Source organism: Halichoerus grypus, chromosome 1, assembly GCF_964656455.1.
Source record: "Halichoerus grypus chromosome 1, mHalGry1.hap1.1, whole genome shotgun sequence".
NCBI classification, from domain to species: Eukaryota; Metazoa; Chordata; class Mammalia; order Carnivora; family Phocidae; genus Halichoerus; species Halichoerus grypus.
The window spans coordinates 17985610-18003925 of NC_135712.1; the positions used below are offsets into that span (position 1 = coordinate 17985610).

At 40.1% G+C, this 18316-nt stretch overlaps 1 protein-coding gene across 1 annotated transcript in view; it reads left to right on the plus strand.

Moving 5' to 3' along the window:
* Positions 1–18081, plus strand: part of ADAMTS5 (ADAM metallopeptidase with thrombospondin type 1 motif 5) — a 48683-nt gene extending 30602 nt beyond the window's left edge. Inside the window, exons 4-8 of the mRNA XM_036120239.2 lie at positions 2102–2385; positions 3580–3763; positions 4133–4308; positions 6169–6344; positions 11048–18081. Coding sequence (XP_035976132.1) covers positions 2102–2385; positions 3580–3763; positions 4133–4308; positions 6169–6344; positions 11048–11615 — 1388 coding nt within the window. The 3' untranslated portion in view covers positions 11616–18081. The remainder of the gene's footprint in view (positions 1–2101; positions 2386–3579; positions 3764–4132; positions 4309–6168; positions 6345–11047) is intronic.
* Positions 18082–18316: the final 235 nt, after the last annotated feature.

Consider the following 18316-nt stretch of genomic DNA (forward strand, 5'->3'; position numbering starts at 1 on the left):
AGAAATTAAATAGGAACTCTGCTCTGTATTCATTTTCATATAATGCTTCCATCACAGAATGACAAGTTCTAAGGCATTCACTTTGAAGAAACGAACATAGTTGTGAAAATATTTGCAGTATACTTAAAACATGCTGGCTATTCCATGTCTCGGTGGAAAGTAGGATTGAAATGTGATTTTCTTTTGTTAAGTAAAGAGAATGACTCGAATATATCTAAATTGTTGAATACGTTGAGCATAGTATCAACTGTCATTGTTTTGTATTTTTCTGGTCACCCTTTATATCTCTTATTTTTACCCTTACAGTGTCACTATGAGAAGAGAAACATTTCACAGAGCTTGAAAATCAGATAGAGAGAGGTTAACTAACTTGGTCAAGAACACTCAGCCACTTAGGGTTTCACCAGAATTAGACTTTAGACTGGGTGTTTCTACCATTAGGCACGGTATCCACCCTTTAAAGGATCCCTCCACACACCTTCCCGGTCAGCAATAAAACAAGAAATCTATCTACATGAGGAGCAGAGGTGAGATGGTATATGATGAGGAAGGCAGGCTCTGAGCATAAACCCCTAATAGCTATGTGACCTTGGCTCAGTGACCTATTTTTTTATTTCTCGGTTTCCTTATTTCTAAAATAAGGAAAGTATTAGAACCTGCTGTGTAGAGTTCTTATGAGGATTAAATAAGTGAATACATTTAAGAAAGGGAGAACAGTGTAAATTGTAACAAATATTTGTTATTTTTAGTACTGTGAGTAGTTAATGAGCAAATCCCAAAATCCCAAGTAAACAAAAATGGACAGAAACTGATGGGCAATGTGCATGCTCCCATAGACCCAGAGAAAATTCATGGTGTTAACCACAGGTCAGGGATTCTTAGGGAAGCTTTTGAGGGGAGGGGAGGCACGTATCATCTTCTGAATTTGCATTGCCTGCGTGAGTGCTCACTTCTATTGATACCCCCAACCTCACTCCTTTATACCCCCCGTATTATGTAAGGAGAGCACCAACTTATTTGTGTGACATACTTCGAGCACCCAACAACTACTAGTTGCATTAAAGAACAGACCCAAACAGCGACAAAGAAGAAGGATTAAAAGATGAGCTTCATCCCCCAAAGATAATGTCTGTTCTTTGCCCACTGCTCCTTTACTCTGTGACTCTTGAATTCTTTATTATATTTCGCATAAGTCTAGAAGAAATACTTCATTTCTTCTATTTTCTCCACTTTATTGGGAGACCCTGGGGGGTGGGGGTGGATCTGGGTCATTTTTGTGTTTTCCCAATATCTAGTGTGTTTCCTAGAACATTGTAGGTGTGACCAAATGCTTATTGAGAGCAAGAAGGAATGAGGTCTGGCCTTGTTACTATTTATGGAATTAATGGGGAGGAGACTTGGGTGGGCACATGAAGAGAAAAGCTAAAAGTCAAGAAGCCTATAAATAGAGCACACAGATAAACTGTTTCTCAGAGTTGTAAATGCTTATTTACTATTATTGTTGTTGCTGTTGTTGTTATGTCCATTATATTATTTCCTTTGGTCCATCCCGATTTCTCCTAGTCCCTCAGCACAATGGCTATTTTCACAACTAATTATTACAAAATAATTTTATTTGATCATCCCACTGCCATCATTAGATATGCCCCAGACTACATAGCCCATTGAAAATCCCGGAGCGGGGGGGCGCCTGAGTGGCTCAGTCGTTAAGCGTCTGCCTTTGGCTCAGGTCATGATCCCAGCGTCCTGGAATCGAGCCCCGCATTGGGCTCCCTGCTCCGCAGGAGGCCTGCTTCTCCCTCTCCCACTCCCCCTGCTTGTGTTCCCTCTCTCACTGTGTCTCTCTCTGTCAAATAAATAAAATCTTAAAAAAAAAAAAAAATCCTGGAGGGGGTTGGTGAACGCAAAGAGGTGCTGCCCTCCCTCCTGGAGGGAGTCACCCCTCCTTCCCCGGGGGAGTCCCCCCTCCAGGGCCTCAGCCTGCAGATCTGTGCGTGCCTGACGCTCCCACAGCACCTGGAGCACTGCATTTTCAGATCCACGATTTTAGTAACTTGAAACCGAAACAGGGAACAGTGTTCCATCTCGGTTATTCTTTTAGGTAACTGTTTGCTAGATCTACCACGCAAGCAGATCCTGGGCCCCGAAGAACTGCCGGGACAGATGTACGACGCCACACAGCAGTGCAACCTGACCTTTGGGCCCGAGTACTCCGTGTGCCCCGGCATGGATGTGTGCGCCCGCCTCTGGTGCGCCGTCGTGCGCCAGGGCCAGATGGTGTGTCTCACCAAGAAGCTGCCAGCCGTGGAGGGGACACCATGTGGGAAAGGGAGGATCTGCCTGCAGGGCAAGTGTGTGGACAAAACCAAGAAAAAATATTATTCAGTAAGTGATTTGCTTGTCACACAATGCCTGGAGACACGGGATCTGAGGTCCATTCCTGTGACATGTGTGGGTACCATCTCAAGAAGTCTTTCTTTCCCGGGTCAAATATGTTTCCTCGAGAGGCCCAAGCAAAGCATTTGCTGGCTCTCCTCTGAGTTTCAAAGTCCCGAGGAGAGCACTGACACAGGGCACAATGCTCATGTCTTTCAAGACTATCCCACGGGGCGCCTGGGTGGCTCAGACAAGGTTAAGTATCTGCCTCCGGCTCAGGTCATGATCCCGGGGTCCTGGGATCGAGCCCCGCATAGGGCTCCCTGCTCAGCGGGAGCCTGTTTCTCCCTCTGCCTGCCACTCCCCCTGCTTGTGCTCTCTGTGTCAAATAAAAAATAAAAAATCTTTTAAAAAAAGACTACCCCACAACCGTGCACTCTCAGATACTCTCACAGCAGCCCCAGGAAGTTCTTCACCCAGTCCTTCAGCAAAGGAGTTTATAATATTCTTCCCTCTGGAAGTCTCTCTGCTTCCTGCTACCATGTTTCCAGAATGATAGACCTAGAGTCTTTTATTCCCCCGTGGTGTGGGCTCTCATGATGTGTGCCTGGGAGGTGAGTGCACTTCAGTATCTGTCACAGTCCCTCTCTACGGAAAAGGACTCTGGTCTAATGAGGACTGAAGCCCAACTCGGGTCAAATACATTTATGCATGTGACGGAGGGTCTGTCTGATGGGATGTGTGATATCAACAAAGCGATGCAGAACGTCACGCCAAACAGGGAGAAAAAAATGTAAATAGAGCCAACTCTTCCAGGCATCATGCGAAACCTTTAGCATCATTTATTTTGTCAAAGATGAAGGATCAGAGTTGATGGAAAGTTAGCTGTGGTTCAAGTGGTTAACAGAAATGCACCCTATCAGAAAGTGCAGAGAAACCTGTGTGCTCAGTGCTGCCAGGGAAACATTCAGATCCTGGTGCCAGGGGGGTAGCAGGGAGCAGAAGAGATGACTCGCTTAGACTTGGAATTACACTATAATTCCAGAATGTCCAATATCTGTGGCCATGTTCAATTCAGTGAAAATTTATACCTGTGAGGGGGTTGTCACTATGGCATTGAATGCAAGTGATTTCCAAATGTACATTTTGAAAGTTCTTTTTTTCTCCCTTCTGTGTTAAAATGTCTTCTGTTTTCTATTTCAGACATCAAGCCATGGCAACTGGGGATCCTGGGGGTCCTGGGGCCAGTGTTCTCGCTCATGTGGGGGAGGAGTGCAGTTTGCCCATCGGCACTGCAATAACCCCGCACCCAGAAACAGTGGCCGCTACTGCACAGGCAAGAGGGCCATCTACCGCTCCTGCAACGTCATGCCCTGCCCACCAAACGGTACGCTACTCCCAAGTGTCAGCAGCCACCGTGTGCCACGTGTAATTTGTATTCAAGCAGTAATATATAAAGGAGGCTGGAGAAATAACCTGTTAATTTCACACTACACAGTTCCACCAGTGTGCAAATCAATAACAAATACATGAGTGATTTTTTTAAACTATTATTAAAAACAATTAGGTATTTAGAGAGTAGGAAGAAAATAATAGTTGCTTTCAACTCCCGTGTACAGATAAAATCCAATGCTGGTGTGTAAAGAGGGTCTGAAAAATAAAGTTCGCATCTTCTTGTTAAAATTACTTAAATGCACAAGACTATGTCTAAGTTTCAGAATAGACAAAGTAACACCATGACATGTTTGTTTTTTAGGTAAATCTTTTCGTCACGAGCAGTGTGAGGCCAAAAATGGGTATCAGTCTGACGCAAAAGGAGTCAAAACGTTTGTGGAATGGGTTCCCAAATATGCAGGCGTCCTGTTGGGGGACGTGTGCAAACTGACCTGCAGAGCTAAGGGCACCGGTTACTATGTGGTGTTTTCTCCAAAGGTAATTGCACACCAACTGTCCAGAAACAGTAGACTTCCTTGCGGGAAATTATTTGGTAGAATAAAGCCTAGAGATACCAAATATCAACAGTCATTATTTATCGGCTGACTAGATTTTGGAGGGTTTTGTTTTCATCTCTATAGTGTCTATATTTGCAAACCTTATACAAAGAACAAAAATTATTCTGTAAACCAAGTAAATGTTTTAAAAGCTATTTTTTGAAAAGTTGTAACTCTCTGTCAGGGAAGGTGAGGTGCGACCTTCATTTCAAAACTGCCATGGAAACAACTAGAATTTCCTAGGTACGTTTGTACAGGAAACTGAAAGCAAGAAAACTTTCTACTTTTCTATCATTTAATTAAGAATTCCTTTGATGATTTATGAAGATAGGTTTCAAGATCATCTTCTCTGACCCAAACCTTTAAATGTCTTGCACCCTTAATATGAATCAATGTCCCTATACTTACAGACATTATAATATATGCACATGAAATTATCCCTGATTTTTCACAGGAAAGCATTTTCTAAATTACTAACAGTTTTATTTCTCACAATCAGTGTTATGCAGCAATTTAAAATACTGTTTATCTAATTTGTAAGCAGGTGCTACATTTCACATCACCTCTGAAAGGGGCCTTCAAATTTGTATGAAATATGACTGAAAAATAAGTTAACGTCCAACTTATGTAATTTTTAAAATACTTTATCTTTTTATTGCAAGATAATACATTTTCATTTAAAAGATATGACAAAGAATAAGAGCAGAAATATCACCTGGTAGTGCCACCATCTGAAGAGCTGTGAGCCTGTTGGAGTACACCCTACTTTAGTTCACACGCATACACACACTCACATACTTACACGCATATGAAAAGAATTGTATATACACAGATACAAAACACATCGGTTTATTTACATATATGACTACATATGTTATTTATATATACTCACATGCACAAACCACAGGGTCCATATATGTATATGTCCTCTTTTATAACTAGCTTTTTAAGTATATACTGATTCCTTTACTCAAAATATATTCAGTGTCTCCCAGTAAGTACTTCCCTCTGAGTTCCCCAGACTCTTTCTCCACTAATTGGTTGGTCTCTATTTCAGCATCTGACAGTTCAGCCCGTGATAGGGAATGCTTTCCAGCCATTAACAAGGTTCTGAATGTCAAGTTCAGATTCTCAAATGTATAACTATAGTAACAGTTATGTCCCAAAGAGGGATCTCGGCGATCTTGAGCCTGCTCATTTTCTGCTCTCCACACAAGTGACAAGTCCCCCAGGCTAAGCGAAATGATTGCTTCTATCGATGTAGAAAGGCAAGAGCGTACCAGGGGGCTGTGCTCTGCATGCAGAAAGCAAGGTGAATACCTTGGGTCTCCTGGCGTATTTGGAATTAAGCTCAAGGGAGAAAAGACATAACCCAGATTTATCTCGGATCTGCTACTGCCAAGACATCAAGGATTTTTCAGTTAGATACTCTGGGGCAGGGGCGCCTGGGTGGCTCAGATGATTAGGCGTCTGCCTTCGGCTCAGGTCATGATCCCAGGGTTCTGGGATCGAGCCCCGTATTGGGATCCCAGTTAGGTGGGGAGCCTGCTTCTCCCTCTCCTTTACTGCTCCCCCTGCTTGTGCTCTCTCGATCTGTCAAAAAAATAAATCTAAAAAAAAAATCTTAAAAAAACAAAAAAGGTACTCAGGGCACTATGGTTTGGGGTTGGTCGTCTATTTTTCGATGCACTATCCCAGTCAAACACAAAACTCCACGTATTAGAACTTGCTGTGTTACCGTGGAAACCAAGTACCTGTGCACAGGTGTCTTCCCACCGCTCATGGGGTCCTTGTTACGCAGGTGACGGATGGGACCGAATGCAGGCCGTACAGTAACTCCGTGTGCGTCCGGGGCAAGTGCGTCCGCACGGGCTGTGACGGTATCATCGGCTCGAAGCTGCAGTACGACAAGTGTGCCGTGTGTGGGGGAGACAACTCCAGCTGCACAAAGGTGGTTGGAACTTTCAATAAGAAAAGGTAAGGTGATAAATCGTTGCCCCGACAGGAATCAAACAAAGCTTTAGACTTGCGCGACTGAAGAAGGGGCCTCGTGTCACATCACAAGCTGTCTGTGGGAGGTGGTCCAGCATGGCCCTAGTGACGTATCATACATTGAGAACCAAGGTGGGGGGGGGGGAGAGAAAGTTCTGGTTGCAGAGTGCAAACTCCCAGCCCCTCTGGAAGCAGATACACTGCAATGGCTCTGAGGTCAAGATCTTGCAGCGTGCGAACACTGAAAAGAAAAAGGCTGTGACTGGGGCGCCTGGGTGGCTTGGTCGGTTAAGCATCTGCCTTCGGCTCAGGTCATGATTGCAGGGTCCTGGGATCAAACTCTGCATCGGGCTCCCCGCTGAGCGGGGAGCCTGCTTCTCCCTTTGTGCACACTCTCTTTCTCTCTCTGAAATAAATAAATAAAAATCTTAAAAAAAAAAAGAAAAAAGAAAAAAGCTGTGACATCCCCACTAGCAATCTCTGGCAGATCTATTATTCCTGAAACATCATTTAGGGAAGGATGGCCAGTTTCCATCATAATTATTTCGTTATACAGACAAATTTTGACTAGGCTATATTTTTCTTGAGGAGACATCTCTCATTGCAAAATGTAAGTTAGTGGCAGGGGTGTAGACAATAATATCATTTTATAATGACCTCTCCTGGTTTGTATCTAGTGTATAAAATACATACAGTAATGTCTGCTTCCTCTTATGGGCCTTGATTATGCTTTCGTTTTAAATATGTAAGTTTATAAAGTACCAGTTTCTGGAATTAAATATTTTTTGCCCAAGTGCAAGTGAGGGGAGGGGCAAAGGGAGAGAATCTTCAAGCAGACTCCCCACGGAGCCTGACCCAGCGCTCCACATGGGGCGTGATCCCATGACCCATGAGATCCTGCCCTGAGTCGAAACCAAGAATCGGTCACTTAACTGAATGAGCCACTCAGGCACCCCTGGCATTAAATATTATGTTATCAGTGAGGATGAGGGAGCCAGCTAAAGTGTCTGCTGGAATGCAGGATTGTCTTTTTTCTTCACCAAACCACTCTTATGCTGAATGGTATTGGTCCAGCACCCCCATATTCTTGATGTATGTGTTATGTTGTCTTTAACTGGAGGGTAATATGCAAACCATATTAACAATAAGGATTTATTAAGACAATCGCATGCCATGTTATTGTGGAAAACTGGAAATTATCCTTGATATAATAAAAAAATGGTATGGCTGAAGAATTTATTCTGAGTTTAAATATGCATTACTAATCCTATTTTCTAGTGATTTAGTAATTATTCATCCAATTGTATTGAGCTATCTTCATAAAATACCCCACAAGTCGATCATATACTGCATTTTTTTTTTTTTAAGATTTTATTTATTTGACAGAGAGAGAGATAGCGAGAGCAGGAACCCAAGCAGGGGGAGTAGGAGAGGGAGAAGCAGGCTCCCCGCTGAGCAGGGAGCCCGATGTGGGGCTCGATCCCAGGACCCTGAGATCATGACCTGAGCCGAAGGCAGACGCGAAACGACTGAGCCACCCAGGCACCCCTGCATTTTTATATATTGCAAACATGCAAGACACCTTAGAAATGATGAAGTCTGCCTTATTGTTTTACAAATGAAGAAACTGGGACTCTGAAAGTTTAGGGCTTATCTAATTTTGCATGGCTGATGAATGCCAAAGCAAAGGCTATACCTTAGGTCATAAGAAGGAAAGAAAAAAAAACAAGGAAAGAAGGAAGGAAGAGGAAGAAATTCAGGAATCAAATAGGAAATAAAATACCTTATGTACTAATAAAATGTGCTGTATATTCTTCCTACATAAACTTATAAGCCATAAAAAGTGGCTATTTATTTATTAAAAATAAATACTAAATTTGGCATTTTGTTTTTTGGATTGGCAACCAATATCTGCACATGTGTTGTCCCATAAAAAGATGAAGGAATTCCTGATAGTGACAAGCGGTGGGCAACCCGATAGCTTGCAAACGGATTTGACCAAGATTATATTATGTGGTACAAATGATCTGTTTAACTTTTCCAAATAAATTACCTTGGCCTACTGTGATGTATAAAAAAGGACATTGATCTTGGAGCTGAGATCTTTGTAATCGAGATCTGTATGATCTCTTGAGTCACTTCATTTTTTTTTTTTACTATCAGAATTCTTGAGAGTCGAATGGAATTAATAGTAATTTTCTTGCAAGTTAATATTGCTGTGAGGATCCAATGAGATCATGCATATTAAAATATTTCATCGGAGCGCCTGGGTGGCTCAGATGGTTAAGCGACTGCCTTCGCCCAGGTCATGATCCTGGGGTCCTAGGATCGAGTGCCGCATCGGGCTCCCTGCTCAGCGGGGAGTCTGCTTCTCCCTCTGACCCTCCTCCCTCCCATGCTCTCTGTCTCTCATTCTCTTTCTCGCAAATAAATAAATAAATAAATAACAAAATCTTAAAAAAAAAAATAAAATATTTCATCCAGCTCAAACCTCTTCACAAATATGACCTTACCTTAATTCACCCCTCTCTCAATGTTCTTCATCTCAGTACGTGGCAACTCAGTCCTTCCATTGCTCAGTACCAGAACAAGAGAATCCTATTTTACCAAGGCACTAAGAGATCAAGGCACCAGTCCTCCCACTGACCGTTGCCTTATGAAGCTCAGCTTGAAGACCCCTGCAATGGATTCTCATGAATCTGAGACAGATTCTCAGGAATAAGGATAGAGAAAAAGCTCTCCTACCTGATTCCCTTACCCTGCATTCTTTATTTGCTTTACACCGTGATAGGTATCATTTAAACTCTGAATATAACCAGAACATATTTTCATGTAACTGTTAGAAAGTATGACTGGCAGAGGTAAGGGGTTGGGGGGGATATTGGGAAAGGAGTAAACTAGGAGTAAGGGGCCATGGCTTTTGAGCCTAGCCCTGCCACTGGATCTAGAGTGCACTTGTTCAAATACTTTAATATACCTCCACTTCACATGTTTTCTATGTAAGACGAGATACTCTCTCCAACATCCCTCCTGGTTTTGTTCGAAGCCACTGTAAGTTTGCATGTGACCTCTTGCTATTAGATACTTCAAAAAAAAAAAAAAGTCCTGTAACAAATCCTAATCCAAAATGTCTTACAAAACTAAAAATAATGAGTCACGTTGACTGGATAAGCAATATCATCTCTCCCAACTCGGTAAGAAACTCTGACACCTGTGTGGCCATAAGCCTGTCCGACAGATGCTCAGTAGACAGTGGGCTTCCCTGGGGAGGAGCCTCCCCTCTAATTCAGAGGGAATGGCTGGGCAGGGAAAATACACTTGGATTTTCAGGGTATGAATCAGTTGCCCTATCACCTCTAAACCTGAATAAGAATTTTAACAGTAGATAATTAAATTTCACACACATCAAACTTCACAATTTATTTATTTATATTCAAATAACTAAGAAAGCAAAACATGTGGTGACCTTATTATAAACTTGCTTATAGAGGCAAAGAGTTTCACAAATGACTCCTTACTGGTATAGTCCCTTGGCGCTTAATTAGCATTTCTGTCCTAGCCTTTTTCAAAAGCTGTGATCAATACTAGAGGTATTGATGCCTTTGCCCATTTTCCTGAGCAGATGATGGCTCATTAGAGACCTACTTTATTTGTCACCCATCATATAAGCTCACTCAATCTATCATAATGTTCATGGACACGAAGTATCTGAGGAAATTTGCTATGGCATTAAAGATTCATTTTTTTTTCTTTTGGTGATACTGGTAAGCTATGGTTACCCACTTACAGAATTTTATATTTCATGTGTGTTCTGCTCAAGACATCCAGTGTTCTAGTAGAAATAGAAGCAGAGCTTCTACTCTGTCTCTAGTTCAACAGTTAAATCCATGGTTCCCCAACTACTCTGCACATTTGGAACAACTCCCAAAGTCCTGCTGCCTCTGCCCCATCCTGACAGATGGGATTTAATTGGCCTGGGGTCTGGGGATTTAAATTTTTAAAAGATCTCCACATGATTTTAATATGCAAATGAGTTTGAGACATTAATTTAAAGCTTTCTATGAGATTGAGGGCAGATTTTTGTTTGTGTTTACATATATCCCATTTTGTGCCGGAACGATAGGATTTGATAAGGATGTTGTAATGTTAAATAAAGTTGGCGTACATTTTTTAAAAAAGGTAGGTTGCTAACATCATCCTAATTTTGAACATCGTAATAAAAATGTATACAATATCATAGTCTAATTGTAATTTTATTTTGTTATAAGAAAACTAATCTCTGAAGCCAATTTTATTTTTTTTTAAGATTTTATTTATTTATTTGACAGCGAGAGAGAGAGAGAGCACAAGCAGGGGAGTGGCAGGCAGAGGCAGAGGGAGAAGCAGGCTCCCCGCAGAGCAGGGGGAGCCTGATGTGGGACTCGATCCCAGGACCCTGGGATCATGACCTGAGCTGAAGGCAGTCGCTTAACCAACTGAGCCACCCAGGCGCCCTGAAGCCAATTTTAAATGAATCTCTTAACTACATTAAAACTTTGTGTTAAGATAAAGTAAGACTTTTAGAGAACTTTGATTTGTGTATCCATTTATTAAGTGTTTACTTATTTTTTCCTTCTCTCTCTGTCTCTCTGTCTCTCTCTCTTCTCTCTCTCTCCCCCTCTCTCCTCTGGGGACATTTTTGCTTCCAGTAAGGGTTACACTGACGTGGTGAGGATCCCCGAAGGGGCAACCCACATAAAAGTTCGACAGTTCAAAGCCAAAGACCAGACTCGATTCACTGCCTACTTAGCCTTGAAGAAGAAAAACGGTGAGTACCTCATCAATGGGAAGTACATGATCTCCACCTCAGAAACCATCATCGACATCAATGGAACCGTCATGAACTACAGCGGCTGGAGCCATAGAGACGACTTCTTGCACGGGATGGGCTACTCAGCCACGAAGGAAATTCTCATAGTGCAGATTCTTGCAACCGATCCAACTAAAGCATTAGATGTCCGTTACAGTTTTTTTGTTCCCAAGAAGTCCACCCCAAAAGTCAACTCTGTCACCGGCCACGGCAGCAATAAAGTGGGCTCGCCCAGTCCACGGCTGCAGTGGGTGACGGGCCCGTGGCTTGCCTGTTCTCGAACCTGTGACACGGGCTGGCACACCAGGACGGTGCAGTGCCAGGACGCCAACCGCAAGTTAGCGAAGGGATGCCTTCTCTCTCAGAGGCCTTCCGCGTTTAAGCAATGTTTGCTCAAGAAATGTTAGCCTGTGGTGATGATGTTCTGCAGAGATAACTGGGCGTCTCATCACGGAGCAGTCCTGGCCAATGGGGGTGATCCGTCGTGGTGAACGAGAGGTCTACCTAAAGCACAGCAAGTCACGCTTCGATGGCATTGTCAACAGGAGTCTAATTATGGGCAGAATCTGCTCTCGGTGACCAAAGGAAGATGTACACTGTTCCGTGTGAACAGTGGTGACCTTGGAATCTAAGAAACACTTGGGAGTTATTGAACATCCCCTGGGCTACAAGAATGAAAAAACACTGATGAATGTAGAATCAGGGGACATTTGAAGATGGCAGAACACCAGTCTCCCCCTTGTCACCTACCTCTTCTAGAATGTCTTCAAAGGCATCATAATCATTATCATGCACAATACACAGTAGCTTATTTTTACTGTTTGTAAATACATTCTCCCTTGATATGTCACTTTATATCACTTGGTTCTATTAAAAATATGTGTGTGTGTGTATACAGACCACACACACACACACACACACACACACACACATATATATTTCTATAAAAAATGTTTGACCAAAGTAGGTCTGCAGCTATTTCAACTTCTTCTAGTTTCCAGAAAGAGCTGTGGATGTTTTACTGGAAATTAAGAACTTGCTGCAGTTTTAATAAGATTTCGCATACTTTCAGACTACAGGAGATCAAATTTTAGTCAAAAACCATTTTGACAGCAAGCATCTTCTGAGAAATTCTAAGAAGAAAAAGGATCTCAGTGTATCTAGTCCTTTAAATACATACACGGGTCCATTTCCTTAAACTTTTGACTGCCTGCATTTTTTCAGGCAGCCAGCCGAACTGAGGCATAATTAGGATGTAGAAATAGTGTTTGCGTGTGTGTATGTTATGAGTATTCAAGAGTCTGAAAACTAGTTTCTCACCCTAAAAACTAGTTTCCTCATGTTAGAATTTAAAAGGAAAAAAAAAAAGACCATATTTCACCATAGTCTCAATTTATATTTTCACACCACTTTCCCCGTTCGGAACCTTTCATCTGATACCTTACCTTGTGTAATATTCATAGGAAACACACTGCAGAGAGTTTTCTGTTCGCATCCAAAACCTTCAACACTGGTATACCTCTTACCAGCAAGCCTTTAAAATGTGTTTGTTTTTGCTTGTCTGTTTAAGGGTTCTGTAAGACCTGCAATGTTTTGTACTTCTTGTTGACTTAGATTGATAGGAGTATTAAAGATCACTTTGTAGTTGGCCACATCTAGACGTGGTTATCATTAATGTGGCTCAAGCAGAAAAAAAGTAGTGGTTAGTATTAATAAGACTGTTTCCACACCGTATAGGCAATAATTCTTTGCATTTTCTTTTTAAATCCAAGTATACTGATACTGTACTTAAGATTTTTCCCAATTGGAAAGCATTTGGTTGTACCCCTAAGTGTTTGAGTGATGAAATGTGATGATTTTTGAGAAGTTTGTTGCTTCTATTTCCGTAGTCTGTCTAGGTAGGTTGTTAAGTTCGGTTATTAGATATGGAAAAGTTTTACAATCACATGCATAAAAATCCTTTTTTAAACAGTAAACTGCACTCCTCCACCCCATAGCTCAGAAAATCCAAGGTGTTCAATTTCATTGGAATTTTTTTCTTTATGAAATATTACAAAGCCAATTGTTTGTTATAAAATTTCATAATAATCGTACCAAATGTGCCTACTCTTAAAGATTTGCATATAAAGATGTTAGGGGACCATTGTTTGAGTTCCCTTAAGCTCACAAGAGTTTATTTTTATTAGAAGATATTTTTAATATAAAAGAATTAATGTAATTGATCTAGCTATATCACATTCATTTCAGTGGGAGAGGAGAATGGATGTCTCACTGTTTTAAATATTTTCTTAGGAAATTACTTGGTAAAACAAATAATTGTTCTACAAAACTGATAATCATCCTTTGGCTTTTCATAGACTGTCTTTGCTTTAGACGTGGTCATTTATTCTTTAAAGATTTTTTTTTTTATTTATTCATTTGAGACAGAGAGATACAGAGAGAGAGAGAGAGTAGGAGCAGTGGGGAGAGGCAGAGGGAGAGGGAGACGCAGACTCCCCACTGAGCCGGGAGCCTGATGCGGGGCTCGATCCCAGGACCCTGAGATCATGACCTGAGCCGAAGGCAGACGCTTAACGACTGAGCCACCCAGGCGCCCCAACGTGGTCATTTATTCTTAATAAATTATTCGTTAGGGAAATGAGGCCCATATAGAACTTCTGGCCTCCATACATTTGATGGAGGTCACCAGATAAAAGAGAGAGGGAAGGAAGCTAGTCAAATCAGTCAGAAGAAAAATTTTAAATTACACCAACTATTTGACTATTCCAAGAGAATTAATAGTGAGGCCGACATTACTTTTTCCGAATTTTTGAAATAATTTTAATCAATTAATTCTGATAAAGTTTATTTTTATCTTTTGTGGCTATATTCACAGCAACATTAAGAAATAACTGAAGGGCAAACATGCTTGACTCCTACTCTGCTCCTCTATACTGTATTCATAGAGGTTTTTTAGCACGATCTATCATTATTTTTCCCCCATATAAAGAAGTTTTATACTTCTCAATGAAACAATTCTAGAGAGCTTAAAAGGAATAAACCACTATTCCATGCTTTTAAGGAGTTTTCTTTAGTTTTTTCATATGAGTATCGATAGATTGACTGAGGAATGTATGTCTATCTAAACTCCTGAGAAAAACGATATAGACTAGAAACTGAAATTCAGAGAAATGGAGTGTTCAGTAGATATAAGGAATGATAAAGGGAAAATCCTCCATAATGAAATCTAGTTCAGTCCAGTTGAATGTTGGACTATTCATTTCACCTTTCCAGACTTGCATCATGAAAAAAGAGTCTGAGATTCATGATGCTGAGGCTCCTTCCTTAGAAAAAAAAAAAAAAAGTTTGTCTGAAAATGCTCAGGTTAGTAAGAATCTAATCCCACAAAACAAAACACTCCAGATTAAGTTTCACTGAATAAAGGGAGCCCAGAAGAAAACAGCATTTCTTTCTTCTGGAACAGAAAAGGCCAAATTAAGCCCTGCCTTGTTGTTTAAAGGTTTAAGGGTGTTATTTTGATCTATTCAGTCAATTCAACTTCCTTTGCCTTCCTGTGGAAACAGTTTTATCCCATTAAACTAAGAATGAAGGGATTTATCACAAACAAAAATAAAGTTGCAGCACTGAAAAAAAAAGTAATTTATTGTTTTTGCGACTGGTATGTGAATTTGTGTGATAAAAATATTTATTCTTATTTAACAAAAATATGTGCAAATTCTATATTTAAAATGTTTTGCTGTTGTCCTACTTTTAATTTATGCTTCATGTTTGTGTATAAAGTACACTTTGTGAGTTTACATAATATACAGCACTGGTTGCTTTTGTATTTTTTTACAGAAGGCTTTCTGCGTGAAACAGGCATATATGTATATGTTCTCCACGTATCCTTATTCTGATAATACACTTTTCCTTTCTAAGGAAGCTTTAAATTTAATCTTTCTTAACTAGTAGTGTTCATTACTTGTAGTTACACTAATCGGTCTTTTGGGTTTCATTAATACTAATTCTTCCAAATCACAGATAAGAAAAACACTTATTCAAGCAACTAAGGTCTAAGTTCCAAACTTGGTGTAGATAGCTGGAAGCTTCCCATAGAAGCTAAGACACAGTTGAGAATCAGGTCCATTCATTTCACTGATAAACCTGGACAAGGAGCTGTTGATGTATTATATGAAATTTGTGTACACATAACTTCCCAAGAGACACTGATGATAATAAAACCAAATATTGTCCTTTGCTGCTTTAAAAACACTCTTTAAAAGTTAAAATCATTTAGTCTATAGTATTGGTAGGATTCGATAGGGAGAGTAAACAAAATGAATTTAAGTTTTTCAAATATTAGTAGTCATGGATAGTTCTACGACTATGGGGTCTCCATTGATAGAGTGTGACTTTGTACTCTACTAATGAATCTCATGGAGTGCAAATAGGACTTGGGACAAGCATGGACACCTTTGATCACATCAGCTTGCCTCTGACTAGGATTTCAGTCTGGTCACAGCAATAAGGCAAAGCACCCTTGGATATACAATTGACCAGATCAATCTCTGGTTCTGACATTTCCCCCCTTGACTCCTTCCTTAGTAACAAGGTCATTGTAATGGTTTAGGTGAGCACAACAACCAGATTCAATGAAGTCCAGAACCCGTGTATGACTTAGAGTTCACTTTTTTTGTGAAATAAGATTGAAATTAATAATGGCCGAATTTTGCTAATAGTTTATGGCTGAGGATTGGGGACTATTACTAATCTATTTATAATTAAACTTGAGGCGATAAAAATCCCTTATATTTTTAACATTTCAAAGTTAATAAATGAATAACCATGAGTACAGAAATGATCATCCAAAGTTATAAAACCAAGGTCAGGGTCAAGGTAATCTATTACTTAGACACACAAAAAGGAACTCGTATATTTTCTCTATCATTTTTCTTATTTGCCAACAACCTGTAGTTTTAGACTATCAAACAGGTAGATCAGTTTAGCTAATTAGTCCACTGAAAAAAAAATCTTCCTAATAATCTCCCTGCCAGCATGAACTAGAGAAATACTTCTCAAGTTATAGGATCACGAAACATATCAGTCTATAATGTATAATTATCTTCTAGTCCATTAACATATGGGAACATATTGAAATAAGAACCGATTGCATTAGTGAGACAAAAATGCAAATATACATGATGTTCAGATCACAAAAGTATTCCATCTGCCAAATGTCTTTCTGGTGCAATGATACCATAATTCTCAGTGCAGATTTTGTGGGGGAAAAAATAAAAGGACATGTTGTTAGAAGTTGTTGGTTTTAAAGAGACTAAGACTGAAATGTACATATTAGTTAACCCAGTTAATTGCACCTTCTTAATACAGTAGCACTTTAGCAGTAACTTGGCTACCTGTGGTTCTGATCCTGGAGCTCCACCAACTGGTCCATGTGGACTGTTGGAGGTCAAATGAAAAACCAAATGGCCCATCATCTTAAGGCATGGCCACATCAGAGTGATCCAAAGTCTAACACTGTGAGGAAAACTGTGATTTGTAAATAAAGCAGCATTCTTTTTTCTTTTTTCATTTTCTTTTAGCACATCCAATGAACAACTGTAATTTTTATCAAGGTGCTAATATCTTCAGTGATCAACTGTCAAGTGCGGGATTTCTGAGTTACTATTTTATTCTACATGATTTTTCAATTTGCAAAAGAGAACTCAGTTTTGGGTCAAGGCAGGGCACAACTTGATACTCACTGTTTGGGAAGTTGCATCTAATGGTCAGTCTGATCAGCAGGGTTCAATGACATAAGCTATAGGTACATCAAGGATGTTTAAGGTGACATCAAAACTTGAAGAGTGTCAGGCTAGAGGAACAGACTTTCAGAGGAGTCATGTTTCATCACTTACTAAGCCCTCGGTGTTCCTTTCAAACCTACCTTTCAAACGAACTTGTTTGTTTCCTGTATACAAACTTGTGTGTATATTTAGCCTGACTTTTTTTAGCTTTGCGATATTTTATGTCCATTGTAAACACTTGGCTACTACTTCTTGGTCTTTTCTTTAGCAATCCACAGCATATTAGAAGCACTTCAACCCAGACTGAGTATAGGAGAATCGAAGAATAGAATAGGAGATCATGTGTGTGACTTTGTGAGACTAGACTTTTGATTAAGAAAAATACATTGTCTCTGGATGGTGTTTTTGGGTTACACGCTCAGGCATGCCATAAACGTAGGAGTTGACAAATACCGCTTACATTTTAGTATGATGTATGAGCAGAAATCATACGCATGCTTTGCAAATAGACCGCAGGTAACTAAACAGACTGCAGAAATGTATTTAATTTGATGTAACCAGTGGCACAAATATTTGATTCCTATAGTAGAGTCTGTGAGTAAAAACAGGTGATCAACCTAAGTGGGTACAACTGCCATTTTTAAATCTTGAAACATGCTTTCAAGGTAGAGTAAAATATTGAAGATTGACATGTTGTTGTATATAAGCAGTAAAATGTAAACTGCTTACTATCTTCAACTTTTCAGAAGTGATGGTATTTTTCCATAAATGTTAATGCAGTTGAAAAACCAAAATCTTGGAAAACTAAGACGGGTCTTGTTTAAAATGTCTCTTCAGTTTTGGCAAATTTTGAACCTGAATCGACTATTGATTGAAAGCATTACTGTGTCTTGTAGCCTGCATTCCACGACAGCTCTGTTATTCAGGAAAACTACTTGAACTGAGTCGTTTGGGACGTATACTGTAATATTTTTCATTGAGGAACAATATCCTATTTTGTAAAGCATTTCCCTATGTGTGACTTTAAACTGTAAAATTAAACATTGGCTTTGTGGTTTCAGTGGGCATAATAAATGTTAATTGTAAACTAGGTTAAAGTATGTACTGCATATAATATGTTTTAGAGTTGGAAGCTATTGTCCATTTATTTTTAATTTTCCCATAACAACAGTAGGACCAAGCCAGGACTTAAGGAAGGCCTAGGCTTTCTGTAATTTCTACCATTCTTCTTCCGTTTGGCATAGACAATTCATACTTCTTCTACATTGGTTACAGGACTTTGGACTTACTGTTTTAAGTTCTTCTTACCAGACTGTCACCCCCTA